This window comes from Acinonyx jubatus, chromosome A2 (assembly GCF_027475565.1).
Source record: "Acinonyx jubatus isolate Ajub_Pintada_27869175 chromosome A2, VMU_Ajub_asm_v1.0, whole genome shotgun sequence".
Classification (NCBI taxonomy): domain Eukaryota; kingdom Metazoa; phylum Chordata; class Mammalia; order Carnivora; family Felidae; genus Acinonyx; species Acinonyx jubatus.
The window spans coordinates 43,185,968-43,213,361 of record NC_069383.1 but is presented as its reverse complement, the minus strand read 5'-3'; the positions used below and the strand labels follow the sequence as shown (position 1 = coordinate 43,213,361).

General features: G+C 40.6%; 1 protein-coding gene across 3 annotated transcripts in view; it reads left to right on the top strand.

Moving 5' to 3' along the window:
- The first annotated feature begins 3,203 nt into the window (after nt 1-3,203).
- Nucleotides 3,204-27,394, top strand: part of NPSR1 (neuropeptide S receptor 1) — a 76,593-nt gene continuing 52,402 nt past the window's right edge. Inside the window, exons 1-3 of one of the 3 annotated variants that reach the window (XM_053218241.1) lie at nt 3,204-3,528; nt 21,506-21,578; nt 22,001-22,104. In XM_053218241.1, coding sequence (XP_053074216.1) covers nt 22,063-22,104 — 42 coding nt within the window. In that variant the 5' untranslated portion in view covers nt 3,204-3,528; nt 21,506-21,578; nt 22,001-22,062. Of the gene's footprint in view, nt 3,529-21,505; nt 21,587-22,000; nt 22,105-27,394 lie in introns of all 3 variants that reach the window. The other 2 variants (XM_053218240.1, XM_053218242.1) reach the window with 2 other exon arrangements.

Genomic DNA, 27,394 nt, shown 5'->3' with positions numbered 1-27,394 from the left:
AGATTAGGGTTCTCTCCAGACTTGTCAGAGAATTCACGCATCCCTGAGCCCTGCGTGTGACCTTGATTCACCTGTATTCATGGGTGCTTTCAGCCTTTATTCCCCCAAATATCTTCTCTCCCAACCTCATCTTTCCCAGGCTTTTTGATCTCTCTATTGCTTTGTCCCTATTATTATTCTTTGGTCCATACTGCCATATTCAATACCTTTGTCTTTAAATGTTTTCAGCAAGTACCACTTGGGAAGTGTTTCAGTCCTGAGAACACTCCAAGCCAGGTGAAATGAAGGCACACTTTGTACCAGTGCTTAAAGGGAGCTGCTGGACAAGTCAAAACATACAACCACAGCTCTTTGAGAATGAGATTTGTATTGATCCCTGTGGCAGTAGCAACCTGCACCAGGAATGTGGTGTCTTTATGGCCATTGCTGATCTGGGGACTAGGGTATGGAAGGAAGGCAGTGTAAAATGTTGTAGCACTCTCTTACCACAATGCAGCAAATTCTTAGGCTTTCCCCTGGTTGTTGTAAGTTTTTTACTATATTTCAGCGTTCTTTGAAAGTTGATTCTGAGAGTTCAGGGATTTCCTTACTCTGCCATTTTCAGTAATACCACTTCCACTCTTTTCTGGCTTCTTAAGTTACTTAATTTACTTTCATACTTATTTCTTTTCTAATATAGGCATTTAGGGATTATATGTATTTCTCAAAGACACTTGAATTTCCTCTCACAAGTTCTGACAGCTACTATTTTCCTTACTATATCATTATGATTAATTAATCTATAATTTTTATTATGATTTCTTCTTGGACAAATAATTATTTAGAAGTGTGTTTTTTAATTTTCAAAAGTACCAGGCTTGTCTAGTTATGTCTTTGCTATTGTTAGCTTAATGTCTTGCGTGTTTTGGATATTTTGAAATTGGATGAAACATGACACATGGGCTAATGCATATCAATTTCTTAATGTGCTAGGTGCCTTCGAAAATATGTGTTCTCCAGATCTAAGGGGCATTACTTATATATTTATATCAGGTCAAACTTGTTTATTGTATAATTCAAATCTTTTCTATTCTTAGTGATTTTTTATCTACTTGACCTATAAATAATTAAAAGAAATTACTAAAATCTGCAGGTATGGTGGTAGATTTGTCTACTTCTCCCTATAGTTCTATTATTTTTTATTTTATTTATTCTAAAAGATTTAGAATTCCTACATCTTCCCAGTGAATTAAACTTTTAATCAATATTCAGTAACTCTTTTTATCTTCAGCAATGCTGTTAGCCTTTAAGATTTTATCTTGTATTGATGTATCTATAGCATCTTTGTTTTAGTTAATATTCGTCTGATGTATTCTTTTTTTAAAACATTTTGTGTTTTGGGGGGTGTCTGGCTGGCTCTGTCAGAAAAGCATACAACTCTTGATCTCATGGTTGTGAGTTTGGACCCCAAGTTGGGTGTAGAGATTACTTAAATAAATACAACTTTAAAAACACACAACATTTTGTATTTTTATGTTAGGTGCTTCCTTTTTCTTCTTTCCTTAGAGCAAGTACTCATGTGCCTAGTCTTGTGTGCAGTTTGACTGACTGCCACAAAGGAGAAGTGGACCTTAGATAGAAGATAAGGGAAAGCAGAGGAGGTGGGAAGGAGTCCTGAGGCTGGGTGACTTTCTTGCAGTCTGGCAAGGCTTCAACAAATATTTGTTGAACCACCAAAGTGAATGTTTATGGCCAGGTTTTCTTCCTAGCCTTGGCCTTGGAATCAGATAAAGTCTCCTCATGACTTTTTTGTGTTTGAAACTCTAGGAGTTGCATTAAGAAACCCTGATCTCCTAGGCCTTCTGTTCATAATAGACACTCCATTTGGTTTGTGATTCAAAACAACACACATGATTTCCTCATCCTAAATCTGAAATACTGTCTGAGAATTGTGTGGGAAATTTAAAACCCAGACTTTGTCAGTTTTCCTATATCTGAGGATTGGTGTCCTTCAGTTCCAGAAAATTCATAGCCACTATCTCTTTGAATAGTGCCTCTTTTCCTTTCTCTTTATCATCTTCTGGAACTCCAATGAGATTTGTGTTGGACTTTCTCATTCTATTCACTATGGGTTTTAACTTCTCTTTGATCCACCTCCTTGTCTTTATTGCCTTCAGGGTGATTTCTTCAGACCTATCTTCAAGCTTACAGTTCTCTATTCATCTGGTTCTAGTCTTCTATTAGCATGTTTATTGAGATTTTAATTTTAATTATTGCATAATTTCTCTTCATTTCTAAAAGTTCTATTTTGTTCTTGTCTTAATATATCTACTCAGTTACAGTTGCCTTTTAATCTCGTCAAATTTATAATCCCCTGCTTTATTTTAACATTTTTTAAAGGTTATATAATACTGTTTACTTGATAATTTCCAATGAAATCGCTGTACACCTATTTTCTGTGTGTACACAGATGTTTATGTTTGCACAGAGGAATTTTCCAAAGGCCATAGGACACTCATGAGAGAACGAGAGTCAAAAAAGGCAAATAAAGTCTTAGTATTACTATGAAAATAGTTTTGACCTGATAGACCGAGGGTCTCGGGGACCCTGAGGGGTCCTCAGATCACACTTTGAGAATTGCTTTCCCAAAGTGTCCGTTGCTTTAATGAATTATTTTTCTCCCGTGCATCCAGAATTACCCTGGGGAAATGCCCTGGGCAACTTTGGGAAGGTATCAACCTTGGGAACATTGAGAAGATGAAAACTCCAATCATGTTCCTTAAGGCTTAATTTTCTCTGGAACTCTATTTGAGAATGACTGCAAGCAAGTTTTTAAAAAATCGAATGTAACCGTATGATGTTTTTGCTCCACAACCAATGTGTTCTTCCCCCTTTCCTCTTTAGCATTTCTATCGCTACATAATCCTCCATTTGGACAACTATATCATGAGGCTTTTACTGCCATAACGAAGGTTTATTAAAGGAATGTGAAAACAAAATAGTCTACTTCTTGGCTTTTGAATTTCAAGTGATATGGAAGAAAAGCTGAAAAGCTAGACTACCTGGATCCAGAAATGGGAAAGGGTGAGGAGACACGTGCAGGAGACAACAGCCAAGACATCAGGGCGTTGCTGAGAAGGAGACCTTGAGCCTTGAGCCACTCCAGGACAAACATTAGGGGGATATGGGAGGGGAACTACAAGTCAGAGAAATTCAAGGGCAAGGGGATCTGTGACCCACATTCTCCAGAGGTAGTCCAAGGAGTGAGTGAGGGGGGTTCCCCCTCCCCACAACCCAGCACTGAAAGTGAGAAGAAACATCTGTGTGGGTGTGTAGGCAGAGAGTCTGAAATAGCCACATGCAGTCTGCAGAGACTGCCCTTATCCTGGTGCAGGTACAGAGGAATGTATTCTGAGCAACCAAGGAAGAGACAGCTGGTGGCCTAAAGGGGCCATGCAACTGGAACAAGGCAGGCATCACTTTGATCTGCTGATCAACCAAAAGCAAGATGGGATTGAGGACTTCTTAGTAGACGCCAGTGAGTATAAGGTAAGACACCTAGGACCAGACGCCATGCACACAGGCAGGCACCCATACACACACACACACACACACACACACACACACACACACACACACGACTTAATACTGAATAAGTTTTCTAGAACTTAAAGAGGACTACAGAGACAGGGGAAGAGTAAACACTTAATTGACTGCAATTAATTTTTCGACATCCAGCAGAGTAGGAGTTCACACTAGCAATTAATTTCAGGTTTAGAAGATGAAGAATGTTATTTTTCTTGTACACTACAAACAAAAGTGTAACAAATACTCAGATCCCAGGATGCCTTAGCTGCCGTGACAGGCAGGAGGAGGTGGAGAGGGGAAGGAGGGAGGGCATGTGGGCACCGCTGCCCGGCTGCTTCCCTTCTATGGGGGCTGCATCACAAATGAGGCTCATCGTGGCTCTAGGCATGTTTACTACTCAGCAAGGCTCTCAGCCAGAGAACATAATTGATGTGCACAGAGCCGGGCTGTTGCAAGCTCATGGTGCAAGGGCCTCTATTTCAGAGAAAAAGGAATTGGGCCTCTGCCAGTCATGTACCTTTTATGCTTTCATGTGGGCATCAGTCAGACTCTGGTTTCCGTCAGACAAACCAGGAAAAATAAAACTGTCAGAATCCAGGCACGCTCTTTATTGGGACTGTTAGCTTGGTAATGGAAGGGAATGTTATTGCTCTAGGCATTTGCATAATATCTATTGATCAAGCCTCCTCCACGCTCCTATTCTTCATGCTGGGTTCTGGCAGTGGGGGAGGATTGTTTGGGTCTCACATCACACTCTTCACACTCAGGCCTGGGCACAGTCACTAACACAGTTCAAGAATAGGGCCGGAAGTCCCCTTGGTGACCAAAAGAGGCAGCCTCAGGCTGGGGCAGCAGTGTGAGACTGGGAGTTGAGGTGGCTGGGCTTTATTTACAGCTCTGCCTCCACCTTGCTGTGTGACCTTGGGCAAGCTGCCAGCCCATTCTGCTCCTGTCCGCATTCCACACTGCCTGGAATCCCTCCATTAAAGAGTCCCTCCTGGGCCAAGGTTTGATGCCCCCATTAAAATGAAAGTACTGTGGAGAGCATAAGTGGCTTCAACCATTAGCCCTGGAAAATTAGCTGTCAGTTAGATTTGTTTGCAATGGAGAGCCTTTTACTTCTGGTGGGCTGAAATGGGGGCGAGAGTGGGGAAGAGTAACTGGGGTGTTGGGACTCTCGTGCCTGGGGATGGGGTGGGTGACATAGAGAAGGGTCCTGGCGAGTCATTATGGAATCATAGACACAGGTCCGGGAGACACAGCTTGGGTCATTGCATCCATCTCCCCACTGTGCCTGAATCCCTGTCAAATGGATGGAGGATCTTTGCATAATCCCCTCTAATAATGGGGATAAGCTACTTCAAAGCTCCAAGATATTACTGAGAAAAGGCCCTTAGCCAGCCACATAATAGTCTCAAGTTGAATGCTTTTCCCAGGTGACAGCCCTTAAAGGAATGCCTGACAGGCACACACTGAGGTCAAGAGTGTGACCTTGAAACTTCTAGATAAATAATATCCCATCCCTCCTCTGCACGGTATGCAACCCCAACAAAGCTGAGCCCCCTTGTGGCCAGTCTCAGCCTGATGTCATGCTCCAAAGAAGCATCCAACTTCAGTCTTAAAGGAAACCTCTCAGGATGTGGAGAAACGGGAACCCTCTTGCACTGTTGGTGGGAATGCAAATTGTGCAGCCACTCTGGAAAACAGTGTGGAGGTTCCTCAAAAAATTAAAAATAGACCTACCCTATGACCCAGCAATAGCACTGCTAGGAATTTACCCAAGGGATACAGGAGTACTGATGCATAGGGGCACTTGTACCCCAATGTTTATAGCAGCACTCTCAACAATAGCCAAATTATGGAAAGAGCCTAAATGTCCATCCACTGATGAATGGATAAAGAAATTGTGGTTTATATACACAATGGAGTACTACGTGGCAATGAGAAAGAATGAAATATGGCCCTTTGTAGCAACGTGGATGGAACTGGAGAGTGTGATGCTAAGTGAAATAAGCCATACAGAGAAAGACAGATACCATATGGTTTCACTCTTATGTGGATCCTGAGAAACTTAACAGAAACCCATGGGGGAGGGGAAGGAAAAAAAAAAAAGAGGTTAGAGTGGGAGAGAGCCAAAGCCTAAGAGACTCTTAAAAACTGAGAATAAACTGAGGGTTGATGGGGGGTGGGAGAGAGGGGAGGGTGGGTGATGGGTATTGAGGAGGGCACCTGTTGGGATGAGCACTGGATGTTGTATGGAAACCAATTTGACAATAAATTTCATATATTGAAAAAATAAAGAATAAAAAATAAAAAATAAAAAAGAAAGAAACCTCTCAGTTGTAATGGCATTTATCCGTGGGGATAAATTGTAAGAAACCCAGCAAAGTATCTTAAAATTTCTCTCTACCCATCCATTTACCTCTCCCAAAGTCTCCATCAGCTGCTCAGAGTCTCTTCATTGACTCCTAGGCTCTCTCTTCCCCAAATTTCTTCTGAATCCTGCTAAGGAAAGAGGGAAGGGGTTAGAAAGGAAAGTAAGGAGAAGAAAAGAAGGAAAAGCTTACATTATTGCTATGTTCCAAACACTTATGACATTTAATCTTGACAAAGTAAGTATGCATACTTATCTCAGTTTTATAAGGTAGTAACAAAGACCCAAGATGTCTAAGTAAGTTGCCCAAGGTCACAGAGCAATTAAGTGGCAAACAAGGACTATGTCACAGGCCAGACCCAGTTACACTCAAAATAATTCATATCCTCCTGAGACCTGGAGAAGCAAGCCCTGGGGACCCAGGCATGGGATGTAGAATAAAGCAGAAAGTACAGAGGTGACAAGATGCTAGTCACAGTTTGACCCTGATTATAAAACCTGCTCCAATTGAAGTTCAGTTTCATCTCTTTAGAAGGTTTCCTTTGTATTCCAAGTCTGATGAGAAGTCCGCACACTAAAAATGGAGATTTGCTGAACATGTAAAATTCAGGCCCTTAGTTAAATCTTTTAAGAAGACTCTTCCTGGGTTTGCCCTTAATTTTTTGTTTCCATCTAATTTTAGTGTCTAGAACTTGACTAAGGGAGTAGAGAAGGCTGTTATGAGTCTCATCCATGAGTCTGTCACAGTCTACTTGGAAAGACTAGTAAATAAAATGACACCCTAAATGATGAATGGCGATGGGTGCTTCATACTTTGCATGCTGCTCTCTTGCTGTCATCCGTCTAGCAAAGCACTGCTCAGTCTTTGAGATACAAAGCTCAAGGGGAACCTCGGTGAAGCCTACCTTGTCCTCTGGGCTCCTACCCTAGCAGAGCTGATCGGTCACCCCATCCTTTGTACAGATACCATGCAAAAACGTGTTAAATTATTTTACATGACTCCCTTTGACACCAGAATGTGAGCAAGTAGAGGACAGGGATGGGGTTCTCTTCCTCGGGGGATGTCTAGCACATGATATGGTATGTGAAGCCTAGTGGGCAGCAATCGATAATTATAGACTGATGATCACTTAAAGGAATACTAGATGAAATGGTACAAGTCAGAGTCTGCCCTCCAGGGGCACATGGGGGGAACTCCATGCAGAGGTAACCCTCGCAGTGGGTCTTAAAGGGTGACAACATCTGGGGTTGTTGATGCTGCCAAAAGTGCAAGAGAAAGTCACCAGTGGGGAAGGTAAGACAGAATAAAAAGTCCAGAAATACGAGGATGTCTTCCCAGGGATTTCATGGTGGCCTGATTTCAAATATCCCTTCCTGTTGTCAGACACCGTTACAGCTTCAGAATGAGAGAAGATGGATGTTATTCAGAATCACAGATCGGGCCTAGTGCTCATCAGGAATAGGCGTGCGAACGGGGCTGCCCAAAACGATAACTGGAGTTTGAGACACAAAGAAGGCATGAGGTGACAACAACCCAACATGAAGAAAAAGGCCCAGCCACGTTGAAGCCCTTAAATCCACTTTGACAGTTCAACAAACATTTGCAGAAATCTTGCCAGGGCCAGGAGGGTTACCCAACATCCGAGCCCCTTCCCAACCCCTCTGCTCTCGTTCTTTCTCCTGAGGTCTGTTTTTTGTAACAGCTGGTCAACTGGACATAGGGCTAGGCACATCAAAACTTGCTTTCAGACAGGATTTTTAGGGCAGTGAATATACTCTGTGTGATACTATCTATAATGCTGGTTCCATTTTATTATATATTGGTCCGAGATCCTGGGACATACATCATCAAGAGAAAATCCTAATGTAAACCATAGACTTTAGGTGATTATGATGTGTCAGCATTTTCATTAATGGTAACAAATGTACCATTCCAGTGGGAGACGTTCATAATGGAAGAGGCTGTGCATATGTGAGGGCAGGGGGTATATGGCAATTCATTGTACTCCTGCTCAATTTTGCTGTGACCCTAAAACTGCTCTAAAAATAAAGATGTTATAAAATAACATCTCTCAGGAAATCCAAAGAAAGAATGAAAGACCCACAATCTACCCATGCAGACACGTTCTTGTACATTCAGTGACCAGCTCTAGCGATTCTGTTTGATGGTAACACTTGCTGCTTCTAAGGACGGAGTTGAGTGAGTGGAAGTCAAGAGTAGGTGGAAGGTGGCTTTCTTATTTTTAGTTTTTATTCTTCATATTGAAATATGAAGTCTAATCCTGTGCACACATTACCAATATCAGTTTAATGAATGTTCACAAACTGAGTATACCTATGTAACCAGAACCCAAATCAAGAAACAGAGCACCACTGGTTTCCCCTGATCTCCTTCCACCACCTTCTAGCCCCCACCCCTCACCTCCGCCAAGGGTAATCCCAGAAGCAGAGGAGAGCTTCCCCTTATTGTATATTCCAGATGAAGCCTTACAGTAGGCATGCGTTTTATGTGTGTCTCCTTTGGCACAGCATTCTGTTCAAGAGATTCGTCAACATTGTTGCACATATTGTAGACCCTTCACACTCTTTATTGAATGGCTCCACTGTATGAATATAGCACAATTTATTTCTCCATTCTACTCGTGATGGCCATTTGGGTAATTTCCAGTTTAAAGCTATTATGAATAGTGCTGCCTTGAACATTGTGAGACATCTATTTTTATTATTTGTACTGCTTGAATTGTGTATTGTGTGCTGGTGTTACTCTAAAAAATGTTTTAAAAATACCTCCCAGGGCATTTTAGCTGGGATCAGAAAATTAGCTTCTTCCCTGCTGACAAGTAGGCAGAAAAAAAATACTAATAATGGCTCCTATTTACTGAATGTTTACTCAGCCAACTCTTCACAAAACAAAGAACTATTTACGTGTATTTTCTCATTTAATCCTACAAATTGCCTGCGCTATGGATGTTTTCATTACTCCCACTGTAGACCTGTGGAAACTGATGCTGACAGAGGTTACATGACTTGCTCCAAGCCATAGTGCCCGTGAGTGGAGAAGCCAACACAAAGCAAGTCCCTGCCTCTGGAGCTTGTGCAGTCAGCCTCCACGTCTGCTGGGCAGGACTGGGGGCTCGGGGACCTGTCAGACGTGGGGAGGTGGGGCTCAAACGGCAGCAGCTCCAGCTGGCAGCCTGGCCCAGTGCAAGAGTAGGAATTGTTCTCTCTCCCCCTTTGTGTCCTCATTAATCAAATCTTTGAAGATGAAAGAGAGTGAGATTGGATTTTTGTTAAGATGAAAGGAAGGAATCTGTTCCCATCTGGTACCTTCAAAACTCTCCTATGTAAGCCAGCAGGGAGCCCTTCAGTGCAACCTGTCTGGCAGTTTGAAAATTCCCCAAGAATGCCGGAAAAATTTGGCAAAGTCACAAGCAATCTGGATCCACCAGCACTTGGGCATAAAGGAAAGATCAGGGGTCTAAGGTCTGCAGTAAGGGTCGGCCAGCTTTATCTAAACATTTTACGCTTTGGGGGCCATATGATCTCTGTCTCAGTCACCGAGTTCAGCTGGTGTAGCAGGAAAGCAGCCATGGACAATATGTGAACAAATGGGCATGGCTGTGTTCCAATAACCTTGTGGATACTGCGATTTGAATTTCATATCATTTTCATGTGCCACAAAATGTTTTCACTCTTGTAATGTTGTTCAATTATTAAAACATTTGAAAAACCATTCTTAGTTTGAAAGCTCTACAAAATCAAGTGGCAGGGTCTAAGTACCTGGGTGTGAGTCCTGGCTCTGGTGCTTATCATTTGTGTGGCTTTCAACACGTTACTTAAATTCTTATCACTTCATTTCTCTCTTGGGGAAGTGAGCAGAGCAGGGACCATGCATTCAAAGCCTCCTTTGTGACCGGCACCGAGATACATGCTTTATGTGCTTTACTCAATTTAATCTGCATAATGACCACAAGATACAGAAATTATATTATTGCCTTCCTTTGGACAATTACGGTGACGGAAAGAGATTATGTGTAAATTATGCCTGACCTGGTCTCCACTGTTGATGGAGGTTAATCCTTATCACATGCAGAAGTCCGTATGTTGGTTCAGTGATAGTGTCCCAGCTTCTCTAAGATTCTGTGATTTTTCTGAGTGTCTATAGTCGTCCTGCACCTTAGACGGAATCATTTCATCTAATTAGAATTATTCTATTCAATTAGAAATCTATAAAAGTCCAATTTACACTCCAAATTTCACTGAACCCAAACTTGAATGCAGACTCTCAATGGTCACTGATTCTATTTATGTGTAGGGTAGAGAGGTTGGCTCAGATACACTTATACAAACACTGCATTAAATAAACTAATGCATGTTAAATTTTTTAATGTTTATTTTCGAGAGGGAGAGACAGAATGCAAGTGGGGGAGGGGCAGAGAGAGTGGGAAACACAGAATCTGAAGCAGGCTCCAGGCTCCAAGCTGCCAGCACAGAGCCCTATGTGGACTCGAACCCACGAACCATGAGATCACTACCTGAGCCGGAGTCAGACGCTTAACCGACTGAGCCACCCAGATGCCCTTAAACTAACGTATGTTAAATCCTTCATGCAACGCCAAAGGCGGTCAGCCAAAAATTTGTCTCCACCCTCTGCCCAGACTCAGAGAGCTATTTTTGGGGAAAAGGGAATGTCACCTAGAAAGATGAGGCCAAGGCCTTATAAAATGCACTGGAACTAACAGGCCAAGGCAGTAGGGTGTCCAGTGTATGAGTACTAGCTCTGAAGCCCAGGCAGCTCTCTTATTCCCAGGCTGATCCCTGTTTCTGCCTTAATCAATCACCCACTAGGCTAGGCATTGCTCTCATCTCACTGTGCTATTCTAGTGACCAACCGTGGCCCAAATCCTCCAGCTTTCTTCTGGCCCTGTGATTTGGTTCTGCTCCCTTCCTCTGCATGCTTGCTCCTATCTTCTGTCCCCTCTGAGCTTTGGCTCCATTCCCCACTCAACACAGACAACTCATTTTTGCCCCAATATATTATGCCACAGCTCAGACTCTTTTCGATAACTCTGACCTTGAACACCTCAGCTTGCCTTGTAAGTGATTCTCAACTGGAGGCAGTCCTGGGGCATTTAGAAATGCTTGGGCATTTGGAACTATCACACAATCCAGGGATGCCACATTTTCTGCAATGCACAGTATGGTCTAGCCCAACAAAGAATTGCCCCATAAACAGCATCTTTGCTGTTCAGCAAAACAATGGCCCTATCTCCGAACCTTCATCACAACTAGTATTTCTTGGTGTTCTATTCTCTCAAGTATTGGCTTGGTTGTATTCACCTTGTGAGCCAATCACTTAATTTAATTAGCACTGTCTTCATAGTGGATGCCAAATGTATTAAATTAACTAGATAAATTAACAAGCGTGCATTATAGAAAATAACATAGACGGTCTTTACTGTAGATCAAGTTTAAACAAAGGCTGAGCCTCCTATTTATCAATTTTTTTCAGAAAACTATCTTCCAGAAAATTGGGTAGGAGCTCGGGACTGGGCTAGGAGCTAAGATCTTAGATTATGCAGAGGCGGCCTTTAAAGACTCTCTCTAGACAATGAATGGTCGTGCGTCTCTTCCTGCCCTATCTCCTGTTGCATGTTGAGTTCTTTGGGAGACAGATGCTGAAACAGAATTAAGCATGCAAAAATTGGAGGGGATATAACATCTATGAAAAGAAAAGGGAAGAAGAAAGATTATAAGAGGACCCATCGGAATATGATGACAACCTTATAGTTTCTACCAGCTCACTGTAGGACTCCCATGCTAGATGGAAATGACTAGACCCTTCTACTCACACCTTGCCCAGTCCTTGGCAGAGCTTGTACTACTAATAGAGTGATCTCAACTAGGAAGCTGGGACAGACCCCGAGGAATCTAACAGCTGGAGGATGCCAGAAAACCACACTCTCCACAGTTGGACAGTGAGGTTTTTCTTCAAGAGGGATGTGAGCAGCCTGTCTCCATGGCTGCCTCACCTCTTTATGTGTAAGTCTGCCCCTTTTTGCAGCAGGATGAAATGAGAACCAAATATTTCTTATTACAATTTACAACTTTCGTGCCAACCTGCTGCAACTCAGCTGCCTTTGGGCAAGAACTGCAAAGAAAAAAAAACCCATTAAAAGAATTCTTCTCTTGGATAACTGCAAATGGAACTCCTCCCCTTCTCTTGGATATTTAAAAATGCAAGACCATTGATGGGATGGATGGAAGACCATTCTTACTAGGAAAGCAAACTCTCAGTAAAGGAGGAAACAAGTTGTCCATGTCTTGTATTTACACCCAGAGTCAGTTTGATCCTCACGTTGTGCAATGGTGATGATGTACTGTCATGCCTCCAGAAGTTTCCCCCTAAAGTGGAGTGAGGAGGAGAAATGGCAGTGACTCAGTGCCTTATTTGTCCTCACTTCAAGGAAACGTATGCTCTTGCTGAACCTGATGTTTACACATATGAATATAAGAGTTCTTCACCACCCAGCAATACCAATGACCCACACTGGCCAGTTGGCCTCAAGTGTTGAGATTCTTGCCTTTGCACACAATGGAAGCAGAGAATAGGTTTTAGGATGACTTGTGTTCCTTTAATCAGGCACATGATTTTTATTTGTTCAGTGGACCAATGGAAAAAGGGAGGCACTAGCGACATTCATGACTTATTAAGACTAACTGAAAATCTCAGGAACAGCTTTCTGTGAAGAGAGTGGTCTGATGAGAATGGATGTGATGGTTATTTACCTAATTGAGCAGTAATGACTGAGGTGCGGGCCACTTTCCCAGGATTAATAAAGAGCTGGGGAGTTGACAGTTTGGGCCATTAAGCTCAGCCTGTACTTAATCTTGGTGAAGGGCACAGTGCCAGGATCATATTAGTATTGTAAAATGAGTCTAAAACTTAGAAACACAAGAACTTACCTTTTTGAGAAATAATTTTAATTGGCAGTTAAGCACCTGACAGGTTGGGTAATGCAAATTCCATCAATAAACAAATTTTTACATAAAGTCTTCAAATCTTGTTCCATTTAGAGAGTCCTTAAGCATTCGGTTGTTAAAAGAGAGAAAGAGAAAGAGAAGGACTCTTAGCAATATCAAAAACGTTTTCATGTGCAACCACAAGCAAACAATTACCACCTCCCTTGCTTTAAAAACAAAACAAACAACCACACCAGAGACGTTGAGTTGAGCTGGAAGCGTTGTATACCCTGGAGATTCACTGTTGACATTGCCATCTACAGTGTCCTCCAGGAAAACCAAAGCACCTCTCGTCCGTAACACCATAGCTGAAGCTAAAATAACCTTACATTGTCAGAAATGTCAAAGTCATTGTTAAAATTGTTTGTATTCAGTAGTCCTCTTATCCAGTGTGACAAATGCTCATGTACTACTCATTTGCCAAAAAAAGTTACTCGGCTTGCTAAGTGTTCATTATTCCTGTAGTCCTGCTTTGTCAGGGAAAATATGAAGATCAGCTGAGAGCAAGGAGAACCTAAGAAATGGTGCTGCAACTCATTCTCTATGTAGGTGAATCCCTCACTAGTGGCCTTGCATTTTCAAGAGCTTTGCAAATCTGTTCAGTTGGCCATTTCCTCCTTTATCTTGCAAGTACTGAGTATCTCACAAGACACCCTGAAAAAAGATGAGGCTATAAACATGAGTGAGGCACAACCACTACTAATCAGGAGCTTACCATCTAGCAGAGATCTCAGAATCTAGAGAGCTCTTTTAGAATTCTGCTTGGGGATCAAAATTTCCAATCACATTCCTCCTTCCAGCATCTTGACTCCAAAATCATTACCTTAATCTACTCTGAAGGACACAGTTAATGGGACTCAGTCTGCTCTGTGAAACCACATCTGCTGAGGCAGCCAATCAAGCAACAGCAGTGATAATGTCGCCATTCATTTACCAGAAAGTTACCACGCTCTTACCATGTAATAAGAAGATGTTAGGGTCTGCAGACATGACGGCACATTAAAAAAAATCTTTATCCCTCATAACAAAATTAGAGAGAAATACAAAAAATAAATGTGTTCATGTGTCATGGTACTTTGATGGTAAGCTAGGGAGTGGCCCAGAGGAGGTAATCAACCAATCCCAGTATGTAGAAAAGGCTTCATAAAGGTGGTAACCTTGAACTAAACCCAGAGGAGTTAGGATATCCTTAAGCAGAGGTGCATAAAGAAACTCCCAAGCGAAGGGAACAACATGAAGAAAGGGGCTGGCAGAGTGAATGGCCAAGGAATGGTCAAGGAACAGTAAGGGTCTCCCATAGAAGGTCTGTTGGCTGCATCTTCTTTATGCATTACTGGACTAACCAACAGTCTCCATCCTTCACACACCCTGACAAACTAGCACCCACGACTAGCAGGATAGTCCCTAAGAAGCTGTCCATTTCTGCTCCCACTACTTAGGTTATAGGAGCCCAGGGGTCTGTTCCCAAACCAGTTTATGCCAGTTGTTCTCATTATTAAAACTATATAATGGACATAAACAACATGAAAGGGTTGTTTCTGTTAAAATTAAGTTGGATACATTGGGAAGACTTTTTTTTTTCCTGAGTCACTAAAAGAAGTAATAGAATTAAGCACAGGGAATGTAACTATAAAAGAATGAAAAAGGATTATAAAAATCTCTACAATGAGATTCTGCCTCAAATTGCTTCGCTGGTATCTCAAGTTTTCCAATTTAAAGAAAACAAAACTGGAAATCATAAAAGATGCATTATGGATGTATTTTCTGCACACAAAAGAAAGATGATGCATAAAATCAAATAAAACTCTTGGCCCTACATTAAAGAAATGGATAAATACATGCACATTAATGTTTTATATAAAAATGTTTTAAGATGGGGTTGTGTGCGTGCTTCCTTTTTTTAACCAACGTTTTGATCAATTAACCAGCTGTCAGTATAACTGCTGGTTGAAAGGGTTTCCCTTATGGTATGAATTTGTAATAGGACCAGAAAAGATCAGACCTAAGAGGTAGGCAGGAAGGCTCCAAAAGTCACAGTAGGATGATTTGTAGTTTACACTGTAGAGCAGGAGGTGGGGGGGGGGGGGGGGCGGGGGCGGGAGGCAAACTGTAGCCCTCCCACCAAATCCAGCCTGCAGCCTATTTTTATAAACAAAGTTATTATTGGGACACAGCTATGTTTGTTCAGTTGGAGGACAGTGTATGGCTGCTTCCACTCTACAGTGGCAGAACTGAGGAGCTGTTACAGAGACAGTGTGAAGGTATACATGAAGGTTTAGTTTATGCCTTCAGGAAAGGTATTAAATCATGCCCTCCTGTCCAGTTACCTCTCAACAAAAACCTTAGGCCACTGTGTGACCAAATACTGTTGTCCCAGAGCACAGGGAAATACACAGAAACAAACAATAAAAAACCCTCAACTCTTGGGGATGGGGGCATACAATGGCTGGCCCCGGGTACCACACCAATTCCATGAGAAGTCACCTACTACTAGGGGAAGGGCATAAAACTCTCCCACACAAGACTCACCACATAGATATAAAGCAGAAGTTCGACAGTCATGGTGGAGAAGCAACTGGAGTGCTGAGAAGGTCCCAACCCCATGGCCCAGATGCACAGGTGGATATAAGAGGCTGAGCTCAGGCAAAGTAGAACCCTCCAGCCATCAGCTTAGCAAGCACTGAGCAACAAGAGGCAGCAGTGTTACAGGAATGCAGATGGAGATGAGGGGAGAGAATGGATTATTAGAACACCCCACGCCCCAGCTCTCACCATCACTGAACACTCAGAGAGGAATTTGAGGCATAGGGGTTGCAAGTGACCATAACAACAACATCGGTAACCAGTAGGAAAATGCAAATTGAAGCTAGGGCCTTATAGCCCAACAATCTCACTCCTGGGTATTTACCCCAGGGAAAAGAAAACTTACATTCACACAAAATCTTATACGTCGATGTTTGTAACAGCTTTATGTGGAATTGCCAAAAACTGGGAACAACCCAAATATAATGAACTTATTATCCTCCCGTATTCTCAAGAGGCGCCACCATCTCCCACGAACACCCAAGCCAGGACCCATAATACAGTGTAGACTTCTCTCTCTGCCTCCCATTTAAAACATCTATCACTCAGTCCCCAAGTCCTCCTAATTTTACCTTATAAAGTATACCTCAAATCTGCATCCTTCTCTATATCTCAATTCCTATTTGACATACCCCAGGTACTACTTATCTCTTTCCTGAACTTTTGCACATTTCCCTAACAAGTGTAGTGTAAAATCTAGCACTGGACCTCCCAAACTGATCCCCCAACAGTAACTAAAGAAATCTATTTGAAACAGGTGTTTGAACACATCAACATTCAATTGCTCCCACAGTACACAGGGGAAAAAGGGCAAGAGTTCCTTTAACTGGCACCAGAGACCCTAAATGGCCCAACTCTTGTCTCTGCAGCCCCATTTCGTGCCGCTTGGAAGCTCCTACTTCAGACTTCAGCAACTACAAACTGATGTTGTTTCATATACACAAGCCACGGAATCTCTTACCTCACTTTTTCTCGCCACAACTTTGCTCATGGTGTCATCCCTGTCTAGAATCAGTGTCCTTCACCCCCTTTCCATGCGACCCCTTCATATTGACCCTTCAGGGTTCAGTTCAGGTGTCCCCTCTTTCTTGGTTTCTCCCCACTCCACCCATATCTGTGCTCCAACTGGGAACCCACACTCATACTTGCAAGAAGCCATCAAAGGGGCAGTAATGCCTGCAGGGAGCCTGTTTTGGCTTTTCTGAGTATTTCAGCTTCCTAGGATCTCTCACTGAAGAAATTTCAAGAAACAGGAGTAATAGTGGGGAAGTGATTAAGACTTTTAAAGTGCACCCTTTGTTCCCAAGGTCCTGTTAATTACCATTTAAGAAAGGTTTATTTGCAATATATTCAATTACTTAGGTAACTAAATAGCTTTTTACCGATCAGATCCGGCAGCATTTGCTTAATAGCAACAAATGCTGTGGCCCAGGCTTCACTGATAGTCTACTCCTAGATATGGGCTCATTAGAGACTGAGCTCCAGGAGAAAAAAGAAATGTTACTGGGGGTACAATATAATTGTGAATGTATCACTTCAGTTCAGAAAAACATAAGTTTAGGGATTTTCCCCATTATTCTTTATTTAAAGAATACGTAGGGGTGCCTGGGTGGCTCAGTCGGTTGAGCGTCCAACTTCAGCTCAAGTCACGATCTCACGGTTTGTGAGTTCCAGCCCCACATCTGGCTGTGCACTGAGGGTGCAGAACCTGCTTGGGATTCTCTCTCTCTCCCTCTTTGTCTGCCCCTTCCACGCTCTCTCTCTCTCTCTCTCTCAAAAATAAATAAATAAACTAAAAAAAAAAATAATACATAAAACAAAAGAGAATATCCAAGGAACTTCAATTGGCCCAATCCACTCACACATTCAGTCCATTCCTGCCAGGAAACCCTTCATGAGATTTCTATTAATCAGGTCATAACCCATGACTCTCAAGACGCTGCTCAAATCTGACCTTCTCAGAACTTCTCTGATTTCTCTAATCTTTGACGCTTTTGTTGTAGTTCCCATGTGCTTGTCCATGCTCTAATTGTCACCTACAGAGAAACAAAAAGGAAAAGACAGACAGGCATAAGACTGGGAGGGCCCAATACCTTACATGACAGACCCTACCTTGTGAATGGTCAAAGGAAGCTCCTGGAAAAAAGAGGACATGTCAGCTAGATATTGAAAGGTAAATAATAATTCAACAGACTGACAAATGGAACAAGGCAATTTCAAGAAGATGGAATGCATGTCTGAAAAGATGAATGTGTGATCACTATGGTGTTCAATATAAAAATGCCAGGTGGTTACTTAGCAAGAGGTAAGTCTTAGCAAGTCTTTATGCTAAGTTGGGAGCTCAGCCTTTATCTTGTTTACAATACAGATCCTGAAAAGGAAGATTTACCATCACAGTTCTCTAAAGGTATAAAAGCAAATCCTATGGGTGGAGTGACCCTACAAATAGAGGAGGCTGAGAGAAAAGTCAGGGCAACCAGGACAGGGAATGAGGGCATGGGAGGAAGAATTGTGCCTGTATATTGGTCTAGGGATTAAAGGAGAACAGATAGAACAAGAATTGGGGAGGGAAGGGGAGGGCAGGGGAGGGGAGGGGAGGGGAGGGGAGGGAAAAGGAGGAAAAAAACAGTGTGGTGAAGACTAGACACTAACATCCAGTCTGGGTTACAAGTCTGACTTTAGCTGTAACTTGTTACACAATCTTAGAAAACATTTTAATCACACGAAGTTTGCCTATCTCTCAAATGAGGAATTTATAGTTTTTTGTTAGATTAAAAAATCTTGAGATACTTTAAATACTTAAAATATTGACAAAGATATAATGACTGCTTAGTAACATTCCTTAGGATCATGCTCCGTGTTGTACAGAAACCTGGATTGAGAGTAATAATTCTCCTTTGAACAATGAAGCCAACTCTAGTTACATGAGATGTCACCATGGGGGGAAGCTGGGTGATGGGTACGTGACGACTCTCTGTGCTATTTTTGCAACGTCTTGTGAGTCTTTAATTATTTCAAAATAAAAATTGATTTTATTTATTTTTTAAAAATGTTTATTTTGAGAGAGAGAGAGAGAAAGAGTGTGAGTGGGGGAGGGGTAGAGAGAGCTGGAGAGAGAGAATCCCTAGCAGGCTCCATGCTGTCAGTGCAGAGCCCCATGTGGGGCTTGATCTCACCCACTGTGAGATGATGACCTGAGCTCAAATTAAGAGTCAGATGCTTACCTGACTGAACCACCCAGGAACCCAAGTTTAATTTTTAAAAAGCCATAAATGCCTTTTCCAAACCATAGAGACAATTTATTTGACAAATACGTTCTGAGCACCTACGACATGCCATCCCCTGCTCTGGATGCTAGCCTCCCTTCTGTTCTCATTCTCCAGCATGCACAGAAGTAATTAACCAAGTGACAGTGCCATTTTCAGTTTTTGTTACTCCTCTTTAACAGAAACACAGTAATAAAAATAAACCATTGGAAATGAAATCATGAGCGGCCTACTCCAAAATAGGAGTTTCTTTTGTGGTTTAGCTGTTCAGCTTTCCGAGAGCCTGAACTCAACCAAATGGATACCCTTCACTTCTAAGTAAGGTTCTGCCCACTCTTCTGTCTGAGCAGAAATGCACAGAAACCACAGATTCTCTCCCATAAAACCTGGCAGTATTTCTCAACAAAGGCAGGATTAGAATGTTGATCTGAACAGTTTCGTAGAGGGTATAGTTCCTATGTCATGCAGGACAGAGTTGACACTTGCTTTATCTTTGTGCAGCCTGAAGCCAGGGTGTGTGTCTTCATGACCATACTAACGCCTCGATTTCAGCCCCCACGCACCCTCCCACCACAGCAGGACAGAGCAGTCTACAGCCTCAAAAATCTGCACAACCCTACACTGAAAGCCTGCTGCAGTATGCTTAGCACATCTAGCCCCATTCACTAATTATCTACAGTCAATCATAAAATAATGAGTAAATTACCTGTGTTCTACCCATCCTCTTCTCTTCCTTCACTGTATAAACCCAGCTCTGCCTCCATCAGCTGATCACAGCCAATTACTCTGACCACAGCTGTGACTTCTCTTCTTGACTGCTAGTCCCTGGACCAACGAGTCCAAAGTGTCTTCGTGTCAGCCATCACTTTCAGTTCGAGGGGACCCTTGCTATGACCCCCGGCAGGTTTGCAACTTCCCTTTGGGACTAGGACCTCCAGCCTGCAGAGCAGAGAGGTATACACAGTGCCCCCCCAGGGGTTCACTGGGAGTAATATGCAGTGTGACCATTCCCACCTCTACCCCTTTGTTCTCAGGCATATGTATATCTCCTGTTAGTGACACAGCACCATAAAGAGAGCTCTGATTTAATGCATACGCAGCATTTTGGAGGATGGGATTCCATGCTTTCAGAGTATTGCCACTAAGCTGGCACTTTGTGCCTTTACTAGTGCACCCCAGTGCTCCAGGAAGACAGCTGTGCTGGGTGGTGCACTGTGTGACATAAATAGATTCTATGATCCATGGTGCAAGCCTATATCCCCTTCACAATGAAGTGGGTTTCCTGATCAGATACTGTGTTATGCGGGATTCCATTCTAGTTGGGCAATTAGAAATCCTCTAGAGATTGGTGAATGGTGTTGACTACAACTCAGAGGTCAGGGAAAGCATGTTCATACCCAGAATAAGTATACGCTGGGAAGATGGACAGCTGGCCCTTGCAATATTGAAGGGTCCAATGTAGTCAGCTTGTCACAAAGTAGCTGGTTGATCTTCTTAAGAAATAGTGTCATACTGGGGCTCAGTGTTGATCTCCACTGTTGGTAATTCAAAGACATTCAAATACAGCAATAGCTAGATTGGCCATGATAAGGGGTAATTCATCATGTTGTCCAATGAGTAGTCTTGCTGTCTGCCACTATTATGAGGAAGCAGATATGGAGTTATTCCAAATGCTAAGTATACTAGTATAAATTAAACATTCAGGGAATGGGGAAATGAATAATGGAGGGTCTGCAGATCTAGTGAACCATTCCATTTCAACTAGGATTCTATTTGTTACCTGGCCCCAAAGATTCCACTCTTATAGTCGGGCCAAAATGACACTTCAGGGCTCTAGGTATCATGTCAACATAGAGCCTGTGCCTCAGTACTCAAAATGTCTGTATATTCTTCTTTCCCCAGTGTACAGTCACACAAATAAGTGACCATAGGTCCCTTTGGGGAAGGACTAGAAGAATTATTACAGTGCAGCCTTACCATGTATAATAAGACCAGGCTCTATGACCACCTTTCCTACATCCACTCTAGCATAGTTGGAAGCTTCTTTGTAATGCAGGTGCTCCTCTCACCAGTACATTCTTGATGAGTGATGTGTCTTCTGAGTCCTTCCATGGAATATAATTCTCTGGTGGGTCTTCTGGCTTTACATAATATATCCATTATAGCATGCACACTTTACTTGGCCTTTTTATTTTTATTTTTTCTACTGTCTGCCGGGGCAACTCAGGCATTTCTCTTTTGCCTAGGAAAGACCAGCACTTTCTCCAGACTTCTAAGAGCTACCCTGGCAATGAATTTGCCTTGCCTCTTGGGTCTTTGACAGAGTGTTATATCCCATGTTCCAAGGAAGTGACTCTAAGTCAATGAATTCTTACATATCCTGTTTTAAGTACCAGCCCTATCCATCAATTAGCAGAGAATCCCTACAGCACTGTTTTGAGAATGATTCTGGATCACATGATCAATTAGTGATATGTCATGGAAGGGTGAGAGGGAGCTTCTAGACATATATTTTACCATTTCTGATATAGATATCTATACAACTTTCAATCTAAGTAGTACAGAAATGAGTAGAGATAACCACAGCAGCCTAAAGTCTCTGACTTTGGTCTCAAATCTTGGCCTCAGTTCTTCTGTTGTTTAGCCAATTAAGTTAATGAAATTGATAGATCATGCACTTGATTTTTTCCAGGCATAGATGTTGAAAGGGGAAAGGAGAAGAAAGAAAAGAAACCTGGAGTGAAAGTGGAGTGCTGTCATTGCTGGTAGGGAGGTAACAAGAGGTCGACATTATAAAACAGTGGGTACAAGAAGAGGGATTTTGAGGGGCTTCTTAAAGATAAATATTTTCCTTTTCTCAATTTTTCCCTTATTGATCCTCACACAGTCCTTATTTTGGTACAGATCTAAACCCCCTTAAAACTCCTCTTCTGTGACTTAAAAGGTCAACTGTATGGTTACCAAAATCATTTTAGTCATTACCAAAATCCTTCCAAGGTGGTTACATCTGAGTGGTAACAAGACCTAATAATAAAAGTCAATGAACTCCTGCCTTGCCTTACTTTTCCTTAATGGCCACCTGATAAATCAGAAGGAAAAAAAAAATCTCCCTAGGAATTGATTTCTATTGTGGCAAGGCTGGAAATTTGAAAGAGACTAAAGTTAACCACTTGCATGTTTTTGTTAGACTCTTTAACAGGACTGGTTAACATCTTGACAGATATCATTTGGCGATTCACTGGAGATTTTATGGCACCTGATCTCGTTTGCCGAGTGGTCCGCTATCTGCAGGTATGTAGCCCTTTAAAAATATGAGGCAAAGTGACAAGTAGTTTTTGGAGTCTTCACAAGGAAAATAATATAGAACTAAACACTTCCACACAACGAACTGCTCACTTCCTCCTAGTTGGAAGGATAAGCCAAATTGGTAAGATTTTTAAATTTCTTTTTTGCTAAAAATAATTAATATATAAAGCAAACATAAATAAGCATTAATAAGAACATAAATATTCACATTTTAAATTGGGGGGGCGGTAAATATGAAGGACTTTGATATATTCTGGCTTTCTTGGTCCATTCAGGCTACTGTAAAAATACCACAGAGTAAGGGTCTTACAAAAACAACAAACATTCATTTCTCACAGTTCTGGAGGCTGGAAGTTCAAGATCAGTGTGCCAGCAATTGTCAGGTGAGGGCCCTCTTCCAGGTTACAGACTTCTCATGGCAGACGGAATAAGGGACCTCTGCCAGGCCTTGTTTATAAGGGCACTAATCCCACTCATTCATGAGGGCTCCACCCTCATAACCTAACCACCTCCCAAAGGCCTCACCTCCTACCATCATCACACTGGGCATTAGGATTCATATGAATTTTGGTGGGATACAAACATTCAAAGTTCTTTTTTTGTTTGTTTTTTGGTTTTTGTTCCTTTAATTTTTTCCTCCTGAAACTAACACAACACTGGCTACTGTTCTTTTTGAAAAACTGTGACAGATTGTCAGAAAATAGGTATTATCTCTAGTTGTTTTAACTTGTGGTGCCTGTATTACCACCTAAATTGGACTTTTAAAAATATCTATTGGCGTTTGAATCTCTTCTTATTTAAATTGCCTACTATCCTTTTCAATTTTTTTATAACTGGTATACTTGGTTTTTTTTTTAATATTTATTTATTTTGAGAGAGAGAGAGAGAGAGAAAGAGAGAGAGAGAGAGAGAGAGAGAGAGAGAGAATCCCAAGCAGGCTCCATGCTACCAGCACAGAGCCAGACTTGGGGCTCAATCTCATGAACTGTAAGATCATGACATGAGCTGAAAATCAAGAGTTGGATGCTTAACTGACTGAGCCACCCAGGCATCCCTGGGATACGTGCTTTTCCTTAATTATTGCTAATATCTATTTTTAGATTAAAGACATTTATACTTTGCCTGTTGAATATACTTTAATGTAAAAATTACTAATGCAAATATATATGCATAAAATAGATGGTACAAAATATTACATATTTACCATATACATATATTATATTGTTAATACACCATATATGTACATACTATGGATTAAGGCACTTCAACTAATACAGAAAGAATGAACTGTTTCATAACTGGCGTTAGAACTGATGTGTTCTGTTTCTGAGCTCTTAAAATTATTTTCCATTAATAATTTTTATTTTGATGCCCATATTCCGGATCTAAATTATTGTAGCTCTAGAGATGTAGAGTACATTTCTGGAAAACCTTATCCCACAGTATTCCACTTGCTAGTAGGGTTTTTAAGAATCTTCATATCTATATTCATCTATGATTTTCATTTATTCTACCATTTTCAGACCTTGGAAATGGAGTTACTCCATCTTCAGAAAATGAATAGAGAATAGTTACAATTAAAAATCTTTGGGGTGCCTGGGTGGCTGAGTCAGTTAAGAGTCCAACTTTTGATTTCTGCTCAGTTCATGATCTCATAGTTCGTGAGTTTGGCCCTGCCTCAGGCTCCATGTTGATGGTGCAGAGCGTACCTGTGATTCTCTCTCTCTCTCTTTCTCTCTCTCTCTCTGCCCCTCCCTCACACTCTCAAAATAAATCAATAAATTTTAAAAGAATAAATAAAATAAAAATCTTTTGTGTTCTGAATATAATCTTGAAAGTTTAGTAGATGTGAAAGACCCCTGATTACCATCTGGAACTGGTATTTTCTCAGGGGTTATTTTTTAAAACATATTTTAATTCCTTATTGAAAAAATTTTGCTTCCTTGTAGATAAATGTTATCAATTGCTTACTGTGGCAATTGCTGAGAAATAAATTATGCCAATACTTAGTGTTAGAAGCAGGGATATAGTTGAACTAAATAGCTCTCAGTTGAGGTAAACTAAACTATCTATCAAATTGACCTAATTGGCATTTACACAACACTTCATCCAACAAGGCAGAATACTTATTCTTATCAAACTCACATGGAACATTCACCAAGGGAAATTACATCCTGGACCATAAAATACACCTTAACAATGTAAAAGAGTGGAAATAGCACAAAGTATGCTCTCAGACCAAATTAGAATTAAACCAGAAATGAATAACAGAAGGATAGCTGGCCAATCTCAATGTTCTGGGGGATTAGACCCACTCTGGGTAACATGTAGGTAAAATTAAACATGAAAATACAACTTATCATAATTTGTAGGACAATAAAAACAGTGCTTTTGGAGAAATTTATAGCATTAAATTCTTGTATTAGTCAAGAAAAAAAACCTAAAATTAATAATCTAATCTTCTACCTTAGGAAACTAGAGAAAACAGACAATGTATATCTAAAGCAAGTAGAATTTTTTAAATGATAAAAACTAGAGCAGAAATTACTAAAATTGAAAACAGTAAATCAACAGTGAAAATCAATGAAACTATAAGCTGGTTCTTTGGAGAGATAATAAAATTGATAAACTTCTAGTGACAGTAAACAAAAGAAGAGGGTTGGCACAAATTGTTAATATTAAAAATGAAAGAGGGTTAATTACTACTGATCCTATAGATTTTAAAAAGATAATAAAGGAATGTTATGAACTATATGCCTGAAACTTTGATAATTTACTTGAAATGGACCAAATCCTTGAAAGACACAATCTACCAAAACTCATATAAGGAAAAATAGACAAGATGGGTAGGCCTGTATCTATGAAACAAATTTAATTAATAATTAATAATCTTCCGAGAAAGAAAGCACCAGGCCTAGATGGGTTTACTGGTGAATTCTACCAAATATTTAAGGAAGAAATTATACCAATAAGTTGCTAATTTTTCTAGAACACAGAAGCAAAGGGAATGTTTCCTAACTCATTCTGTGAGTCCAGCATTATCCTAACATCAAAAACAGACAAAAGAATTACTGGAAAGGAAAACTATAGACCTATATTTCTTGTGAAAATAGATGTAAAAATTATCAACAAATACTAGCAATTGAATCAAAGTATTTATAAAAAGAACTACATACCACGGTCAAGTGGAATTTATTCCATGTATAAAAAGCTGGTTCGACCTTTGAAAATCAATTGATGTAATCCATTATCTCAAAAGACAAAGAAGAAAATGTATATGATCATTTCAATAAATACCAAAAAATCATTTGATAAAATCCAATATCGATTCATGATAAAAACTCTCAGTAAACTCTTCATGGAGGAAAATTTCCTGAACTTGATACAAGAACATCTACCAAAAGCTACAGCTAACCTCATACTTAATGGTGAGAAACTGGATGCTTCTTTCATGAGATTGAGAGCAAAGCAAGGATGTTCACTCTCACTACTCCTATTCAGCATCATACTGAAGTCCCACTAACTCAACAGGACAAGAAAAATAAATAAAAGGTATACAGATCAGGAAAGGTGAAATAATATCTTTGTTCACATATGACAAGATTGTCTATGCAGACAATCTGAAAGAATTGACAAAAAAACAAAACCAAACAAAACCACAGAGAACCTATGGGCTTATTAAGTGAAAATAACAAGATTACAGAATATAAGATTAGTAAACAAAAGTCAATTGTGTTTTTATATGCCAGCAATAAGCAATTTGAATTTAAAATTAAAAACACAATACCATTTATGTTAGCACCAAAAATATGAAAGCTTACGTATAAACCTAATAAAATACGTGCAAGATCAGTATGAAGAAAACTACAATACTTGATCAAAGAAATCAAAGAATATCCAAATAAATGGATAGCTATTCTATGTTCATAGAAAGGAAGTCTCACTATTATTAAGATGTCAATTCTACTCCAATTTATAAATTCAATGCAATCCCAGTAAAAAGCTCACCAAGTTATTTTATAGATATAGACAAACTCTAAAATTTATGTGGAAAGGTGAAAGACACAGAATAGCCAACACAATACTGAAGAACACAAATGAAAGACTGATACTATTTGATTTCAAGACTTACTATAAAGCTACAGCTAAATCAAGACAGCATGATATTTGCAAAAGAATCAACAAATAGATCAGTGGAACAGAATAGAGGCCCAGAAACAAATGCACACAAAAAGTCAACTGATCTTTGACAAAGGAGCAAAGACAGTTCAATGGAGAAAAAACAGCCTCTTCAAGAAATACTGCTAGAGTCATGGAATATCCACATTAAAAAAATAATAATCATCTAACTACAAACCTTACACCTTTCACAAAAACTAACTCAATATGGATCATAGACTTGAATGAAATATGCATGCTATAAAACTACTAGAGGAAAACATAGGAGAGAAGCTAGGGTACTTAGGATTTCTCCGTGACTTTTTAGGTATAACACCAAAAGCGCAACCCAAGAAAGGAAAAAAATGAAAAGTTTGATTTTATGAAAATTTCAAATTTCTCTGCAAAAGACACTGTTAAGAGACAGAAAAGACAAGGCACAGAATGAGAAAAAAATGTTTGCAAAACACATACTTGATAAAGAATTTGTGTCCAAAATATACCAGACCTGGATGCCTAGGTGGGGCTCAGTTGGTTGAGCATGGGACTCTTGATTTTGGTTCAGGTCAGGATCCCAAGGTCATGGGATCGAGCCCTGTGTTAGGCTCTGTGCTGAGCGTGGAGCCTGCTTAAGATTCTCTCTCTCTCTCTCTCTCTCTCTCTCTCTCTCTCTCTCTCCGCCCCCTCTGCCCCTTCCTCCCTTCACTCTCTCTCTAAAAAAATGTATTACACACACACACACACACACACACAGACCTCTTAAAACTCAACAGTAAGGAAACAGCCCACTTAAAAATAGGCAAACTATCTGAACAGACAGCTAACCAGAGAAGATATATAGATAATGAACAAGCATATCAAAAGAAACATTATATGGCATTAGGGAATTGCAAATTAAAATGAGAAAGCACTACATACTTATTAGAATGACTAAAATCCAAACAACTGATGATACAAAATGCTAGTGCTGTTTGTAGGAGTGCAAAATGGTACAGCCATTTTGGAAAATATTTTGGAAGTTTCTTAAAAAATTGAAAATACTCTTGGGACACATGGGTGCCTCAGTTGCTTAAATGTCCAACTCTTTATTTCGACTCAGATCATGATCCCAGCATCT